The 19,411-nt window shown below is 35.2% G+C and overlaps 1 protein-coding gene across 1 annotated transcript; it reads right to left on the bottom strand.

The window, feature by feature from the left end:
- Positions 1-9,246: 9,246 nt before the first annotated feature.
- LOC118999322 (beta-casein-like) lies at positions 9,247-15,386 on the bottom strand. Its single transcript, XM_037063766.1, has 4 exons — positions 15,270-15,386; positions 13,220-13,264; positions 11,144-11,668; positions 9,247-9,572 (listed from the first exon to the last, which is right to left on the bottom strand). Exons 1-4 carry the CDS (start codon positions 15,384-15,386, stop codon positions 9,567-9,569), a joined length of 693 nt encoding a protein of 230 aa, XP_036919661.1. The 3' UTR covers positions 9,247-9,566.
- Between the last annotated feature and the right edge of the window lie 4,025 nt (positions 15,387-19,411).

Here is a 19,411-nt window from a genome sequence, read left to right on the forward strand (position 1 = left end):
AGAGGGTTGAGGTAGTGAGGGTTCTCTTTTTCTCTTTTGGTTTGTAGGGAATTTTGCTTTGTGCCTCTGTGACTAGGTTTAAATTATGGTACATTAAAAATATGTTAAGTTTGAAATTGAATAGCATGTAAATTCAAAAGCCAAGTGAGCTAGCATGCAGAACTGAATCTCATGTGAGAGGAGACAAGTGAAAATGATAGAAAATGATATCCAAAAATGATGATAGAAATTTATCTAATACATTTTTTCTTTTGTTCAGTGTTTCTTAAGACCCTGAGATAGGTACAAGGAAAAGTCATAGCTTGTTATATAATTAGTTTGGTGATGAGAATGGAAGATTTAAAGACATGGAAAGAAGGAGTTCTTTAAGTGACTGGAAAGAAACAATGGGAAATAAAAGCTGTTACTTGTGATATTATTTGAGGAAATAGGGGTTCAGCTGACATATGTATTCATTCAGTCACCAGATACTTCTTCTGGGCCTCACTGTGAGCAAGCAGTGACATAGCACTGGAATATAAACACCATTGAGCCAGAGGCTCTGCAGTTGCAGCTTATTACCTATTATAAAGATGGATACGAAAGCTGGCCATCAGCACCCAGAATAGCATTTGACAAAGCAGTGACAATATTGCTTTGATTGCCGTGTTCTTGAAGCATATTACACAAGCAGGAGTCTGGCCAGTGGGTGACAGGGAGTACAGACAGTCCATGAAGGAGTTCATTGGGAAACTATCACAGTTACTTAGGTGAAAAATAAGAGCTTGAACCAAAAAAGAAGTAGCAGAGGTACCAGCAATAAATTCTAAAGCAGAGTCTGAGTGCATAACTACTTTAGTAATTGTAGTAAAGCTTTTCCATGTGAATGACTTTAACTAAGGTATGGTTTGTGTCAAGGATCCTCTGTCATGTCAAGGAAATACTTACACAAACACAGACAAACAAAGACTTTATTCAGAAAAAAGACTAGGGCCATGGGGAGAGTTGCTCAAATCTTAGAAATGTTAAAGCATCTCAAAATCTAACAGAAAAGCCTTTTAAAAGGGTACACAGAGTTATGCAAAGATTAGCACTGACTTTTAAAGAGAAGGTGGGCAAGCCTGTAAACAACCAGTAGGAAATAGGGTCCCCTGTGGTCAATCAATTCTTGGAATAAGCTAATAAACAAGAGCATGTTCAACTTTTAGTTCTTTTTCAAGCTTTGGAACAAGCAGAAATGAGAGGCCCTAGAAGAGCCTGACTATCATTTGGTGGAGACCAAGAAAGGGGTGAAAAAAAGGCAATTGTGAACACTTGGTTAGACACAATGGAGCCAATCTAGACACAATTGAAAAACAGGAAAGCATAATGATATTAGCAATAAATTAGTCTGTATTTTAATGAAAAGAACGTTTCTCTTTCTTAACAGCCTTGGTCAGAAGTCTTCTTTGTTCTCTACTCATGACCATTCTTCTTATTTGAGAACAATTTCCCCTTCTAGCGAGACATTATCAGCCTGTGTACAATAAATACATTTGAAGTGCCTTGGAAAGCATATTTTATAAAACAATTCCAAAAGTAGAGCATTACTTCTATTATCTCAGGTATTAGATTGGGACTTAAAAAATGTAACCCACGAATAAACTTCCTGTGTAAAAATTCCAGCTGTGATAAAAAAGTCAACCAAATCATGTTAGATGAAAAACACACACCTGAGATCAATGATCAGTAGTTGTAACAGTAGTGCTGATAGCCTCTTCACTATTTGATTGTTTTCTGTTTTGTTCTCTGTATTGAAGTATCATAAAATTAAATGAAAAAATATTTCCTTGGACAATAAATCAATCTATGAAGCAAATACCAGATATACCATTATTTTAATTTCTTGGCACTGCTGAAACAAAGTACAAAATCTAGTGGCAAAAAAAAAAACAAGAGCAGAGCTTTGCTGTTTGTGATAGGTCTAGGGTGAAAAATCTTTGCACTTTCTCTCTCTCTGGCATTATGGGCCATCCTTGACAACCCCTGGTTTGTCAGTGCATCACTGCAATCTCTGTCTCTGTAGTCACAAAGCTGCCTTTGCCCTCTGTGCCTCTTCTTATAAAAACATCTTTTAATTGAAAACTATTCTATACTTTAGCAAAAAGAAAAATAAATTACGTAGGAATAAGCATACCGAGGCGATAACAGACCAACACTCAAAAACCTAAAGAAAGAAATTAATTAACAAATAAATGGAAGAGTACCCTGTGCTCATGGACTGGAAGAATAAATTTCATCAAAATGTACATACTGACTCAAGGCAATATATAGATGAAACACAATTCTTATTAAAATACCAATGACATATTTCACAGATATAAAACAAACATTTCAAATAATTTTATTGAACAGTAAATGACCCTGAATAGCCACATCAATTTTGAGAAAGAAGAAGAAAGTAGGATGGATCGCAATACCTGACATTGAACTATATTGCAGAACCACAGTAATCAAAACAATCTGGTATCGACATAAGAACAGGAACATAGGAAAATGGAACAGAGTAGAAATCCCAGAAACAACCCCAGTTCTTTATGGTCAATTAATATTCAACCAAGAAGGCATAAGCATTATATAAAATAAAAATAGCATTTTCAAGAAATGATGGGAGATCCAGACAGCTACATGCAAAAAAAAAAAAATGAAAATTGACCAATTTACACCACACACAAAAGTAAACTCAAGGTCGATAAAGAACTTAAGTATAAGTCATGACACCATAAAAGTCCTAGACTAGAACATAGGGAAGAAAATCCCAGATATTCTGCACAGTAACATTTCCACCAATATGTTTCTTAGAGCAATGGACATAAAGAAAAAAATAAACAAGTGGGACTTCATCAAAGGTGAAGGGGTTGGCCCCTGTGTCTTCATATAATGTATCTCTTAGCTTATATCATTGTGTCACTTCTGAAGTTTCCAAGGGTACTTGATACTGATTATGTTTCAACTTCTATAGAAATGAAGATATCAAGTTAATGAATGCTCGTGAACCATAAAGCAATAAAACAATCATGTTTTCTACAGATTAACATGGATTGACAGATTAGAGTAGACTAGTTTTTAAAACTGTCCCTTAAAGTAGAAGCTACTATTTTGTAAGGTAGAAGTAAACCTTTTCCTTTATGATTTTCTTCTTTTTCTTTAGTTTTAAAAACAGGATGGAGAAAACTGTATTTATCATGTTTATATCTATAGTGCAAGTCTTAGGAATATATCTGACAGCATATTTGAAATACCAACTGTAATACATATTACCACTTCATTAAATTTGCACTAATTTCTTGCTATTCTCTAAGAAGCTATTACAAAATCCAAATGTAGAAAAGGACAATGATATAATTCAATATCTTTGCATCTTTTGACATACATGGAAGTTCCTTCAGATATATGAAATTAGCATATTTGACCTCCTTACTCCACATATCAGGGAAGAAATATGAGGATTAGACCAGTTTCCTCTGAAGGCCCTACATATCTTTTCTTCCCTCTTCCTAGTTTCTCCTCATTGGCAGCGTTCCTATATTTGTGGCTGCATCCTGTAATGCACAACTCCAATGCCTGCATCTGTCTTCACAGGGCAATCTTTTGTCTGTGTATAACTACCTATGTCCAAGTTTTTCTTTTCTTGTAAAGAGAACAATCATTGGATTTAAGGCCAACTGTAATCCAGTATGACTGCCTCTAAACCTAATTATATCCAGAAACTCTTTTTTTTTTTAAACAAGGTCACATATACAAGTACCAGGGGTTAGGACTTTAACAGAAATTTTGAGGAAACAAAATTCCACTCACTACATTCATTTATACAGAAAGTTTAATATTTTTGTGGTACATTAGACTGACTGTCAGTTTGGTTCTTATATCTTTTAGATAATTGTAGAGAGAAAACACATTCTGTGATGTGAAGTATTTCATTAAATTCAATATCAACTTTGTCACAATATATTGTAGTTCATTTGCTCTGTGTACTTAGAAATATTTGTATAACTTTATATAGAAGTTATACTTCATATAGAAGTCATATAACTTCATATAGAAATATTTCTACAACTTCAGGACTTCCGCTAAGATGGAGGCATAGGTGGAAACACTGTGCCTGCTCCCAGAACCAAGTTTAAAGACAACAAAGTTTTAGCAAACAAAATGCAGCCAAAACACAGAAAATTGAACTATACGGAAGTCTGACAACAACGAACCGTTCAACCTGATTGGTAAGAGTGGCAGAGCCAGCAGCGGAGCAGGGCAGGAAAGATCTGCCGACCCAGGTGCGCAGGCAGCCGTGGATGGATCCCAGAAGTGGGGTAACAACGGGCGGGCCCAGTGAGGGCACAAGGCAGCAGGTTGACCGCGGTCACACATTCACGTGCACAGATAAACCAGCGAAGCAGCGAGCAGTGAGACAGACTGCGCAGGCCCCACCGGTGGGAAGGAGCAGAGGGGACCACCATTGCTCCTCTTTGACCCCGTCCCCACATACAGCATCACAACCCAGCAACTGAGTTGCCCTGCCCTGGTGAACACCTAGCGTTCCACTCTTCATAAGTAACAGGCATGAACAGTCCAAAATATGGCTCAAGAACTCAAAGGCCCAGAGCCAATAACTCTAGGAGACCAAGAAATAGCCAACCTCTCAGAAGCACAGTTCAAAATACTGGTGATCAAGATGCTCACAGAACTGGTTGATTTTAGTTATAAATTAGAGGAACAAATGAAGGCTAACTTAATGGAAACGAAGGGAAATGCACAGAAAACCAATAGTGATGGAAAGGAAACTGGGACTCAAATCAAGGGAGTGGACCAGAAGAAAGAAAAAAATGACCAAACAGAAAAATATGAAATAACAAGAATTCAAAAAAATGAGGAGAGGCTTAGAAACCTCCAGAACATCTTTAAACATTCCAACATCCGAATTATAGGAGTACCAGAAGGGGAAAAAAAACAGCCATGAGTAAAAAACTTATTTGAACAAATAATAAAGGAGAACTTCCCCAGTCTGGCAAAGAAAATAGACTTCCAGAAAATCCAGGAAGCTCAGAGAGTGCCAAAGAAGTTGGATCCAAGAAGGAACACACCAAGACACATCATAATTACATTAGCCAAGATAAAAATGAAGGAGAGAATTCTAGAAGCAGCAAGAGATAAGGGGACAGTCACCTACAAAGGAGTACCCATCAGACTGTCAGTGGATTTCTCAAAAGAGACCTTACAGGCAAGAAGGGGCTGGAAAAAAGTATTCCAAGTCATGAAATCCAAAGACCTACATCCAAGATTGCTCTATCCAGCAAAGCTTTCATTTAGAATGGAAGGACAGATAAAGTGCTTCTCAGACAAGATCAAATTCAAGGAGTTCATCATCACCAAGCCCTTATTATATGAAATGTTAAAGGGACTTATCCAAAAAAAGAGAAGATAAAAATATGAACAGTGAAAAGACAGCAAACTCACAGTTATTAACGACCACACCTAAAACAAAAGCAAACTAAGAGGAAAGCTAGATCAGGAACGGAACCACAGAAATTAAGATCACATGGACGGTTAGCAACAGGGGAGTGGGAGGAGGAGAAGGGGGAAGAAGGTACAGAGAATAAGTAGCATAGAGGGTCAGTAGAAAATAGACAGGGGGGAGGGCAAGAATAGTACGGGAAATATAGAATCTAAAGAACTTGTGACACATGAAAATAAACTAAAGGTGGGGAATGAGGGGCAGGGGGTGTGCAGGGTGGAGAGGAATGAGGAGGGGAATAGAACAACTGTAATTGCATAATCAATAACATATATTTAAAAAAATAAATAAATAAAATAAAGTCTTTAAATTAAAAAAAGAAATATTTCTACAATTTCAGCTTTTGTTTAAAAGGATTGTTCATTGAAGTTTGTTTGCAAGCCATTATGTAGATGTCTGCACCTTACGGAAATTGATGTAAGGAAAGATGCAAAGCAATGCAGGAACCTCTTCACTACAAGTTGACGCATTTTCAGCAGGTATGTTTTGTTAGCATATAAGATTTCTGCAGAAAGTCCAAAGCATAACATTTGTTAATCTCAGCTTGTCCAGATGGACTATACACTTATGTCCAGTTACCAGTCCTCGGCCAACACTGAGGTTTCTTAATAACTGAGATAAATGCTATTATTCAAGCATACATCTGTGAGTTGCTTAGGGAAGGACATTATCAGTCTTTCAGAATTACTTGGTAATAATGCCTATGGTTTGTACCAGGGTCAGTAGAATCCAGGAGTAGGGGACTGAAATGGGGGTGGTTTTCAACAATCCTTAGAGCTGCTCAAGTGGATAAAATATGCCTGGAGGACTATTGTAAGAGACCCTCAAAAGTGGTTTTAAACATTTTGGAAGGAGGAGCTTTGCAGGCCTTCTGTTCGTGGTTTATGACCTGGAGATACAGTTTATCCTTTGCTACCAAACAGTGCAAGGACAAATAAGGTTGATCGTGAGTTCTCAGCACTTTTTAAAATGCATATCCTGTCCTGATGTTGTTGTGCCTGGTTCTTGGTCCATAATAAAGCTGTTCTGTCAGTGCAAACTGTTCCAATCCCATAAATCCTTTCAGCAATCCAACACTTGAAGCCATGATTGTATAACTAACACAGGTTGCACGGAACTGTACCTCTAAACAGACAAGAGAAGGAAAAAGGAACTAAGTTGCAAGTTTTTCCTCATATTCTGCTCTTATTTTTCAAATTTCACTCCAATAAAACTTAATCTACACATCTCACAATAATACTACCCAGCCACTCCACAGCTACTGAGGAAACCAGATCCTATGCCCTATTATTGAAAGTCATTCAAGTCCAAAGGCAAAGAGGTTATGCTGCATTAACAAGACCACTTACAAAGGAAAGCAAAAGCAAGTGGGGTAGAGACTGGAGAAAAAACACAGTATTTTAAATTTAATATACATTTAAATTTTTAAAGCCACAAGCATGCACTTAGAAAAACTCACATATCAAAATAAATCATTACAAAGCATCCATCATACAGGTTAATAGAAAATAATATCACTAGTACCTGAAGGAATCCTGGTGTTCCCTATGACGATCCATCTCCCCTCGGATAATTACTAGTCAAACTTATTTTACCAGAAATTAATTTTTATAGATTCTAATAGAGTCTATATATTGGGTTGTAAGTGCTATTCTATTTTCTGTCTGGTTACTGTCACTCCATATAAAATTTATATGGGATCATGCAAGTCAGTTTTTATGGCAGTCACTCATTCACACCAACCATAATGTAATATTCTATTCCATTGTATATCACAATTTATTTAGACAAAACACTGTTGATTCACATTGGTGTTGGTTTAGTTTAATAATCTACAGAGTAATACCACTAATAACATTGGGTACATCTGTAGAGTGCATACACATTTCTCTTTGCTACATACTTGAGTGAAACCCCGAGTCATGACATATGCAAATGTCTATCTTTGACAGACACTGGTTTCCCAGGTGCTTGTGCCAGTTTGCATTGCTTAGCATTCAAAGCTAAGCTTGTTTAGCAAGCTTTGTTTTGCTTGTTTTTGCAAACACTTGGTATGGCATATTGTTTTAATTTTAGTCATTCTGATGGTTGTTTCATAATATTATATGTCAGCTTTCACTTGCATTATTCTGAGAACTAATGTTGTTGAGTAACTTTTCACATAATTATTGGCCATTAAGATATCTTCCTTTAATGAAATGCCCATTCAGGTCTATTGCCTACGTATTATTTTATCAGTTGCCTTTGTCACTGAAGTATGCTCAATTAAATTTAAGGAAGTGAGAGAGTGGATCCAGATGAAGAGTTATGCTTGGCCAGGTCAGGTTTGAGATATTAAGTAGATACCTAAGTGTAAAGGCTAAAAGGCAAGTGAAATGTATATATTTGGAAGATGAGGCTAGAAATAAGTTTGAAGATATACATTTAGATGCTCACAGACTGTGGATGAACTTAAAAGCATTGAATAAATTAATAACAGACTAAGGCTGACTCCTAGGGTACTCTAAAAGTCTTAGAAAAAGGAATATCAGAAGGAGACTTGCAAAGAAGTCACTAGTGGGTTAAGAGAGAAACCGAGGGCATAACAGGTTTAGGGTTTCCAATGATGAGACGTATGTTTCAAACTGGAAGATTGATCAGCTTTCCCCAATAGCACTGAGAGGAAGGGTAACATAAACACAATATAGCAAGGGGAAACTTGTTGGTGACCTTGAAAAAAAGTGTGTATTTATTCAAGGAACAAAAGTAGAAACAAAAGTTTCATGGAAGCAGGTTGATGAGAGAATAACATATGAAATAATTGAAGAGGATGTAAGGATACTTTAGTCATGATAATTGCCATAGATTACCCTGAAGAACAGGGAAGGATTTGGAGTCTACTGTTAAAGATGCAATTTTTTTCATGACAGATGGAAGATATGATCGGATATCTTTGGTTTGCACTTCATCCTGATGTGAGGAAAGCATTCAGGGTCCAGGAAAGATGGAATAATTGCTAGAGATGAATCATTATGCAAACTCAGGTGGATCAACTTCAATGCATCAGAGCTTCCTGTTAGCCTTTGGTTTGGGGGCATTCCTCGCTAAAGGCAAGGATACCAGCTCATTGCTCTGATAGAAGTTGTCAGTAATATGGTGAAATGGAACACTTACCATGCTCTGTGCACTGCATGAATCACATTAAAACTTCAATAAAACCCTTTGTGTTGGCTGTCATATAAATGTGCGCATTGAAGCTTCCAAAATCAAGTAACTTTTAAATCACATCTTAGCTCTTATGATACACGAGCTGTGAATCATATTTCAAAATTGAAACATTTTTTTGCAGGGTGACCATAAAAATTGACATCTGATGCTGGGTACTTTCGAAGGTGAAATGGTTTAACTGGAACTGTAAGTGTAAACCAAGCCTTTCTAGAGCAAAAACAGCATATGACAATCTTTTCTCTCCACTCTTTGATATCTTTTAATATTCCCTTTAGAGCATCCTACTTTATTTCAATCCTCCCATGAATATTTTTAAGCATTTGTTTATTTATATTTTATCTCCACCTTTTATCCCCCTCTATGTCTTTCTCCATCTCCAACCATGCCCCTCTCCAACTGCACTGTTCTTTGTGTTTTTCCACACCTACTTTTAACAACAGTAATAATCTAAAGTTAACATTAAAGAGCACAATTAGGTTTGAGAAACTGTAATAAGCAAAGGAAAACGTAAATATGCACAAAAGATTAATTTATTGAAATGACTGACTAGGAAATAGTGATAGCAAGTACAATTCCAGAAACTATTTTTAGACATACTTTTCATATGGTAATGGAACTTCCAAGGCAAAAGTGACATTCTGTGGTACTTTTTAAATTAAAATTCAGAAAATAGAGGTTAAGAGTCTAATACGAATTCAGATGAATGTTATATAATACAATAAAGTAAATAACGAAATACATTTTCATTTTGTTCATGTATCATCATAAAAAAATGATAATTTTTTGATGGAGTGATATGAACATTGGAAACATGTCCCATTTCCAGTCGCAGTCAATTCTAGAGAATAGAGAACAAATATAGAATTAGTTGTTTTATTACAGAACCATACATCTTTTTACATTTGTAATTTTAGTATGACTAACCAACTAGAAACATTTTATGACTATGGTACCAGCTTATGTCCCATATTGCATAGAAACGTCTCCAAAGACCAAAGAACATGTCACTTGAAACTGTTTTAGTGAAATACTTATTCTGCCATGATCATTAAAAATTTTATACCTTAACAATCTCAAAGCTATATTCTCTACCCTTTTTAATTCTCATAGTGTAATTCGTTTTATTTTGACCCACAAATTAAAAGACAATATGCAAGTTTTAAATGCAATAAAAACAATCAAATGCTATCAAGTTTAGGGTAGAAATGAGAATGCAAGTTGATTTTTTTGGAAGCTCACACATATTTACATAAAAGTAAAAGAAACTGCTTTTAGTCTTTATCCCCTAAAATTGACAATAATCAAACATAAGGACATAGGAACTCAAAAACAAACCACAAATATGTCAATAACACTATAAACATTAAAATTATTTAAAAACAAATATATAATTAAAACGAGTACATAATAGTCAGCTAATCAGACTCATTGATAATTAATAAATAACTTCATATATTGGTGGAGTTTCTTACTACTTGGGCATATTCAGGTCAATGATATGTAAAAATATATCAACTAAAAACATAATTAGTCTAATCTTTAAACTCCCAAACCTTATCAGGAGTAGGGGCTAACAACTTTAAAATCCTCTTAAATCTTAAAAAACAAATAAATACATGAAGAAACCCAAAAATAAACAATTCACTTTTTGGCAAAAGTACTTTTAAAAATTGTGTAAGCCGTGACCATTGTGACTCAGTTGATGGGATGTCATCCCACACAGCCTAAGTTGGCTGGTTCACTTTCCCATCAGGGCATAGGCCTCCACTGCGGGTTCAGTCCCCAGTAGGACCATTTACATGAGGCAACCTATTGATGTTTCTCCCATCTGTCTCTGTCCCTTTCTCACTCTCTTACCTTCTATCTAAAAACTAAAACTAAAAATAAAAAATTATAAAACTTCTATGAGTAATGAAATAAGCATCTCAATCATTTGCCTTCTCATGTGAGTATAACAAAAACAAGATGTGAATTCAAGTACATGAAGAATAGATGTGAAAAAGAGAAATCATCAAAACTGTAGAAATAACAAGATTGCTTTATTTCACATCCAGATTACCAAATTTAATTCTGCCTTTAGTAAGTTTCAATCTTCTTTATCTACATTCTCCACAGATCGATTGGATCAGAATCTCTGAAACCATACCTTTACAATGCTCAGTATCTTCTACATAGAAAACCAGAAAAATTGTATCTAAATCTTTGTGAGTAGTAGTAGACATTGGGATTTTGGGTAAAAAATTTCCTAGGGTATATTATTCTGTAACTAGTGTTGAGAATCCCTGATGCACTTTTATGCATTTGGCAATATGCATTATTCACTCATTCATTTATTCTGTATTTCTCACTCCTTCTAATATCATGCAAACACCATGAATAAGACAGCAGTGTTGGTAAATTAGGACTTACATGTTGCAAGCTGTAAACTGTGGCAATCTGTTGACTCACAGGGTAGGACCCCTGGGTAGGGTCAAGCAGAGGCTCTTGGTAAAACAGAAGGGCTTGGATGGGCATCTCTCTCTGAGGGTGGGTGATCACTTGCTGGGAAAGAGGCAGGGCTTTGGGCTGAGGAAGGGAAAGCAGGGGCTCAGTAGGAAGCATGGGAGTGTGAATAAGAGGCTGGGGGACCTGGTGCATGAAGGGCTGAAGCAGAGGCAGAGGAAGCTGCGCATTTTTGAGACCAGTGAGATCTGGGATTTGGCGCTGAAAAATTGGAACTCCTGGAGATTTGAGAAATGGCATCACATGGCGCTTAGGAAAGATGCTTTTACTTTTAATTGCTTCAGGTTTAAGGACAGGCAGCACCATAGCAGGCCCAGCAAGAGGCAGGATGTTTTGTGGAAAGACAGTGTAAGGAATGGGCTCAGCACAAGGATAGACAAAAGGCTGTGGCTGGACAAGGGACTGGGTTTTGTCCTGGTGTTCATCCTGGAGAGAAGGAGACAGAATTTTTTACTTTATGATTCAACTGTCATTGCCATTCATGGTGAATTAAACTCCTCACTTTTGAACAATCATAATTGACTGAAAGGAAAGTAAGACAATCTTTTATTTTTGCTGGCTAAGACGTTATTTGGGGTCACATAAAGACTAATGTGTTAAATTCTCATTGAGGGATTTCTCATTAACCTACTTCTTTTATAGGTGAACACAGATCAAACTGAAATCAATGTTTGGGAATTTTAGACTTGTTTCTCATTTTCCTAGTTGCTTTCAGTAGCTAGGCAATTATTGGCTAGCTGTACGGTTTGGTATGGTGAAGGTATTGAATTTTCAACATAACGTGATGATAATTGACCAAATTCTTTTCATAAGGAAGATTTATTTTGTTTTCAAAACAATTAGAGAAATGACTTCATGGTGACTTTTGTGTGTTTTAATGAAAAGGAAATGAATTTGTGTTTTAATTGAAGGATTTACTCTATACCAGCTAAATTCAAGTAATACTTCCCTTGGTAAATGGTAGTTACTGTAAGTTTTAAAGAAGCATTATTACATTTATTTTGATTTAGAAAAATACTTGTAAGTTCTAAACAACCCCATTCCACTCATAGAATGGCACACTAAAGTGTTACAATTAGATAATACATTAGCACATGTGTAACTTACTTAAATGAAGAACTTGATGTTGTCTGAGAAAACCTTTCATTTTAAACAGTCTTTGCTTCTAAAATCCTGTGTGATGTTGGCACATAATTGTGTACTCAGTTGTCCTGAATCTCACTCACTGCTCTCATCTGGGTGATGGAAAGTCTTTTAACCCCATGTATTCATAACTGTTGCTATAAAACATGTACAATTTTAATGTAAACCATTGAATCTTTATTGTGTCAGCTCACCAACCCTAAGGGATTATGAGTATTTTCAGGTTTCAGATGAAGCAACTGAAGTACAGAGAAACTTGGGGCCAAGGTTATAGAGCTAATCAATGATCAAATTAAGATTTGTGCCATATTGCTTTCTTATTACTTTCATTAGCCTATCTATTTTTAGAATCAGGGAATCTAGTTCCCATCCTGGAAATATATATACTTCTGTGTGTTTATGCTAGCAAAGTTAGCAAATTAATCATTATTCTTAAGTATTTAGTCTATTTTCTGCAAAGAGAGCCAAAAATGCATTTGTCTTAAAAATTTCAGGGGAAAAGGGGAAGGATATACAGGAAGTAGTATAAAGGACCCATGGACAACAACTAAGGGGGGTGGAAATGGGAGGGAGGTGGGGAGCACTGAGGGGGTGGGCTTGGATAGGAGTAAAAGACAGAGAACTGTACTTGAGCAATAATTAAATTAAAAATTAAAAATAATAAAATAAAATTATTATAAATTGTCATGTCCATATAAAAATATATATTGTCATTTCTTTCACTGACATTTCTTTTATTACAATTCTTTACACTAACCATGGAAACCTTTTGTGTAATAAGAACAGGAAAATGTTTTATCATATTTTATAAAAATTTTAGAAATGTTATGAACAAATTACCTGTCTTTGCTCATCTTTGTCATTTTCAAACTTCTTGTGTTTCTTCTAGAAAACAAACCACATGAAAAGAAATGGTATAATCTGTAAATACTGAATATAGGAAATTATGAAAATGGGTACATTGAAATATAAGGATTTAACCCCCTATGGGGGATATCAGACTGAAACTTACAACTCACAACAGTTGGCAGTCCCAGAGGGTAGGGGGCTGGTGGGATAGTAGAAAGTAAAGGGGGTCAAGTATATGGTGGTGGAAGAGAACTTGAATTTGGGTGGTTGGCACACAATGCAATGTAAAGATCATAGAAGTGTACACTTGAAATCTCCATGATCTTATTAACCAATATCACCTCAATAAATTTACTATAAATAAATAAATAAATAAACAAATAGGTTTACCTTGTTAATGTGTGCAATGGCTTCTTTCAGAGAAATGAAAATCAAGTTAGGTTATGTTTTCAAAGAACTTTTATCTATCCATATAAATCAGAAAATGAGGCATTTAATAGGTTAATGTGGATACCTTGCATGATAACATCATTAAAAATTCAAGTATAACTTTTTCTTAGTAAAGCTTACATGTTGCCCTCTTCTACATAAGAGAGTTGCATAAAAGACAGATAAATGCAGTCAAGAAAAATTGAGTGTTGGTTTGCCAACCAATGCCACCGCAATAAATTCAATAAAAACTAAAATTTTTTTAAAAGGAAAAGAAAATTAATGAACATAGTACAAAAAGAGGCATTTAATAGCTGCTGTTTTTCTCTCTCACTACATTCTCTTCCTGTGACAACAAATGACCTCTAATGTACCATCTCATTCCACAAGAATGTAACTCATTGATGACCAATTATAATAAGCCTTCTGTGCATCATTCTTGGGTTATTTGTTATGGTTAAGTGTCAAATGAATTGTAAGAACCAAATACTTTCCCTGAGAATCTGATAACATTTGTGGGAAAGTTTACCCATGTACCCTTTAGCAGGTGTTGACAGACCCCAAAAGCGGTGCAAGCGTGAATATCTACCTGACTCTCACAGGCAGATTTGAGACTGAGACCAAGTCTCACTGCCTCTTATTCACTAAAGTGACTACTGAAATTATAAAATGTCCATTTGCATGTCTGCCCACCTCCTGTGTTGCCATTCTTTCCCATGGGCAGCCTCTTTTCAGTTTGAACCTTGCCTGCTAGTCAATGTCTGATCCACAGAAGGAGACCAATAAATGTCAAAACAGTGAATCAGGTCACCATGGAGAGAGCTCAGGACAGATGAAAAGACTGTACAGTTCATTTCAGGAAGGGGTGGGACACAGTGACACAATTTCAAGCAGCAAGCCAGCATAGAAAATGCTTGAATACTGAATTCTGCTGACATTTTGCACTCCAACATAGATAATGGAAATTTACATCAGAACTTATGTATCAGAACTAGCACATTGATTAAATGCACTCAGTAACACAATATAAAGAGTCTACAGCATTTTACTGCCCCCCAAGCTGGGGATTGCCTCAAAAAGAACATTGTCTTATCTCTGTGTTTTTTTTAATTTTAATTTTTATTTAATTCTTGTTCAAGTTCAGTTTATTACCTCTGTGTTTGAAAGGCTTTCTACAGTGTATAGAGGAAAAAAGTAAAATCAATAACTGGATCACCAAAGAATGTTGCTGTTTTATGATGAAATTTTTCTGTGAATAAAAAATATCTTACCACACTGGATACACTGAGTTCTTCCTTGGGAGGGGAAAAAAAACACCATTTACTTTCTGTAACTAATTCATTTTTCCTACTTACTTTTCACCTTCGTTATGCAGAGCTACCTCCTTCACAAATTTAAGAACTAAAAATGTTGTATGTCTTCTGAGAGCTTTGAGAGTTAATTGTGTTTTATGTCTTTTATATTTGGTTACTCGAAATGGCGTGTTTTTATTCTACCTGAAGGAAGAATATATTGGATCGGTAACAGAGAGGGAGTTATTTTAATATTTATCAGTCACTTTTATTATGATTACACATACGTTTATAACTATGATTATTCCCTGATACTTCACCTTCTCGGTGTCTTTGGACAGATACCGGTAGGATTTGGCCCAGTGCCACAGGGAAAGATGTACATGAGTTTCATCACTGGATATGGTGTCTTTATCCAGGTTGGACATGCATGCCATTTTACTTGTGCAGTATTACTCTTTTAAATGTTTGTTTCTTCTTTTTTTGTCTGTTCTTTATTTGCTGGTTTGTTTTTATTTTAGGGACTGGTGAAATTTAACTCAGGTTTGTGGCCCAAGAGGACACTGTTAAAACAGTGAGTCTATGTATGTGATTTTCTTTAAAGAATTTTTGTAAATTCTGGGGAAATTCTGCTTTGTTTGTATGCCTATGAAGTTGATGATATTGTTCTCCACACATGGGGAGACATTTCACTTCATGTTAATTTTCTAGAGATTTTCTTACCTTCTGTGCAAGGGCAAGGAGCCGCCAGGCAGGCAATGATGAGGACCTTCATGGCTCTCAAGGTCTGTGAGAGGAAAACAAGTGCTGTGGTTGTCTATGTGATAATATTCTCTTAATTACATAGGTTTAGCTCTCTTGTTAAAAACAAAAACAAAGGTACTGTATGTTAGAAGAATTACTAATAGAAGTTTTATTATATAACTAAAGTCAAAACCTTCTCTGACTCCTTAAGCTTACTTACCAACTTTTTACTTCAATGGAAGTCATTCAGAGTTTTCAGCTCTCAGCTCTACCCCACCTCATTCTTTTTTATCTCATTTACAGTACAATGTGTATTTTCAAAAGACGGAAAAACAATGTAAATAGATAAAGCTTTATTTATTGATTCATCTCATCAAAATGAGTGAAATTTATTCAGCACTCTTAATTGCCCAAAGCTGTCTAGGGTCTACATTTAAAGCAGAGGACAAAATGTTAAGATTTCAGCCCTGATGAATCCTCATATCCACTGGGAACAGACTAATTAAAAAATGTATGCATAGAAGATCATAGTTTATTTTATTTTTTCTTCATTGAATGAAAGAATTTTATGAATACTATATTTAATCATATCTCTTTGTGTCTAATAAGACTGAGATTTTACCTGAGCATTTCGCTTGCTCCACTTATCCAGATGTTTTTATAGGACCAATACATTTGTTTATTGTCTACATCCCCACACACCTAATGACGTCTCTTTTCCTTTGTGCTGTATGACTTTAGACATCACACAGCACACTTCTGCTCTCTCTGATTTCTTGATGATTTACCAAAGGATTAGGTTCTCTTTCCAAATCCCCAAGGCAGACTATCTATTATTGTAGCATAATATAAAATATATGTTAACACTTTTGAACTAAATGTACCAAAGTCTTCATTTTCTTCCATCTCTATAATTTCTAGTAAAAAATAGGTTTGTGTGACCAATATACTTCAACATACAATCCATAATTCTAGATTTATAAATTAAATTTCTTGTACAAATATTTCATGAAAAAGATCCTAATTTATGTGAAAAATATACCTTCCAATATTTAAGGCTGAAATATTTCTCTTTACTAGGCAAATATATTTTCTAAATTTTTCTCATGGATATTACATAATTCTTACATAAATTTATTTTGCTCAAGACCTCTAATGGTTTACTGTAATAGAGATCATTATGCATCTGGAAGATTTCATTGCATTTTGTACATTTTATACTTAGTATTTTACATACCAATTTTTAGACAAATATTATTAAAATATAGAGTCTAATGCACTCTTTCTTCAAAACCTTTTGTTTTTCTTTTCAAGTTATTTCTACCTCTTCCAGAATTTATCTTATGAAGTAAAACTTTGTTTATTTTTAACTGAATTCTCTTTTTCCTGTCTATTTTAATATTTTAAAATCTCTTAAATCAAACAACAGTGTAAAATGTTACATGTTGTAAACTAGAAGCATTCAACAAATGCTTCTTCTAAAAATGTTATTTATAGGCATTTCAAGTAGGGCATGTTTCTAAAGAACCTCCATATCTTCATTCAATATGCTACCTTTACGACCTCTGTTGAAGAAAGTTTTCACAATAATTTCCTTAAAATATCTTACATATGTTTGGTCTGATGACATTAATATGCTTAATCAATTTGGAAGACATATAATTCAGAAAATAAGTCTTTTCATATAGCCTGTAAAGTACCCTAAAGTAAAAAATATATAACCACATTTTGAAAATACTACTGCATTTTTTGGACTCATAAAGCTTATTCAGCCTTATAATTTTCACCAGATCACAGATACTTCTACTTTTTTAACCTAATTGGTGAGAATCATATCAGTACTACTTTAAGTACCTTTATTTCAAAGATTACATTTAAAAAGTTATTTTCTTCACATATTTCAACTAAGTTGAAATAAAGGTACAGAGAAGACACATTTAATTTTTTTTAAAGATTTTATTTATTTATTTATCTTTAGAGGGGAAAGGAGAGAGGGAGAGAAACATCGATGTATGGTTGCCTTTGGTGTGTCCCCTGCTGGGAGTTGGCCTTCAGGGAACTGGCCTGCAACCCAGGCATGTGCCCTGACTGAGAACCGAACTGCGATCCTCTGGTTCGCAGGCCTGAAGACACATTTAATTTATCCAGAAAATTCTTACCTTTTTTCCAAGGTGGAGGACAAGAAGTGAAGGTGGAGCTAAGTGGATGATGGCGTGTCTGCTTCTGTGACTGTTTACATACTGTATTTGATGGCATATTAATTAGGTGGTTTGAAATAAAATCAACAGTGGGTTTCAATTCCAAGAAGTCTGCAATAATAGAAAATGATTTCTGCCCAATATATGTCCTCAGAAATACTGGGAAGTATTTGAAGAAGGGAACAATTCACATCTGGCAAAGGACATCTGCCCAGGAAATAAAATTGTTTAGTAACTGAAGACAGTCACTGGAGGACAGTGACCCTTTGACTCAGTCCATTAAGTTCAGACTTAATTAGATCTCTAGCACTTGGTGAGTCCTCTAGAGCTCACTTGTAAGGGATGCTGTATGAGCACCGGACATATGCAGGGGCTTACAAAGGCCACAACTGCACACTAACCTGAGCAGTTGTTAGTGTTTTATGCTGCCATGGAGAAAAATGACAAGATAACAAGTCCATGGTGGTAGCTTAGTCATGTGAGTCAGATTACAAAGCTTTATGGCTCCTTGATATAGGCACAATAAATAGTTAACTTAAAACTAATATCTTTTACTCAAGAGGATTGGGCCTTTCTATGGAATGAAACATTTCACAAAAGGAATTTGGGTGGCTAATATAGGCAAAATCATTTGTAAATCTCTTATAAATCTTTGGTAAAATGTCATGGAGGCTTATTTTTTTCTGGTAAATATCAGTTAACTTTTTATGATCAATCACAATAATTAGAATAGTTTTACTTTTTTACTTAGCACCAGCCCTATGCCTGGCATTTTGCCCTTTACAGACTTATCTTCTATGATTATAACAAAAACCTCAGGAGAGCTTTCCTCTCTATATTTTCCACAAAGAAACTGAAATACTACTAAGTAACTGGCAAAATCTATATTTTTGTTACTTGCAAAGAACTCACATTAAAAGCCATATCTGAGTATGTGTGTTTCTATTTGATTATATGCAATGACCATGTATTAACCCCATGAGTTGTTGTTACAAAACGTATCTATCAATGTAACATTTGGGCTTCAACATGCACCATTTGTTATGACTACATTGGAGGAATGGGCACATTTGCTGAGTGTGAGCAGGGTTGCTTGTCTTTAAGGAGCTCATATTCTAGTTGGAATCTACAAGAATGAGGATGATTTTGAGACAGAATCAAATGTGAATAGATTATTTTGGCTGAGGGAATTATGGATGTTTGTACAGCAATACACCATGTTTGTTGGATTCTGTATTTTAGGAAACATAGAGGATACAGAGTTTGTAAGTTACAGGGTTTTGATGAAGTCAAATCATGGCTGCTTTTGGATTTCAAGCATTCATTGTGATATAATTCAGTAAGAATATGGAAGATATGAGAGATTTCAAAGAAAAATGGATGGTGAATTTTTCTGGAATATATTTCTTTATGTCACTATCTGAGGCAGCCTAGAAAGATAGCTTGTTATAAGAAACATTATGATGACCTCAATTACAGAAATGATGCTGGGCATCTTAGGCAATGGAAAGCAAACTGAC

The sequence above is a fragment of the Sturnira hondurensis genome, unplaced genomic scaffold (assembly GCF_014824575.4).
Source record: "Sturnira hondurensis isolate 20B ecotype Veracruz unplaced genomic scaffold, ASM1482457v3 Scaffold0014814, whole genome shotgun sequence".
Classification (NCBI taxonomy): domain Eukaryota; kingdom Metazoa; phylum Chordata; class Mammalia; order Chiroptera; family Phyllostomidae; genus Sturnira; species Sturnira hondurensis.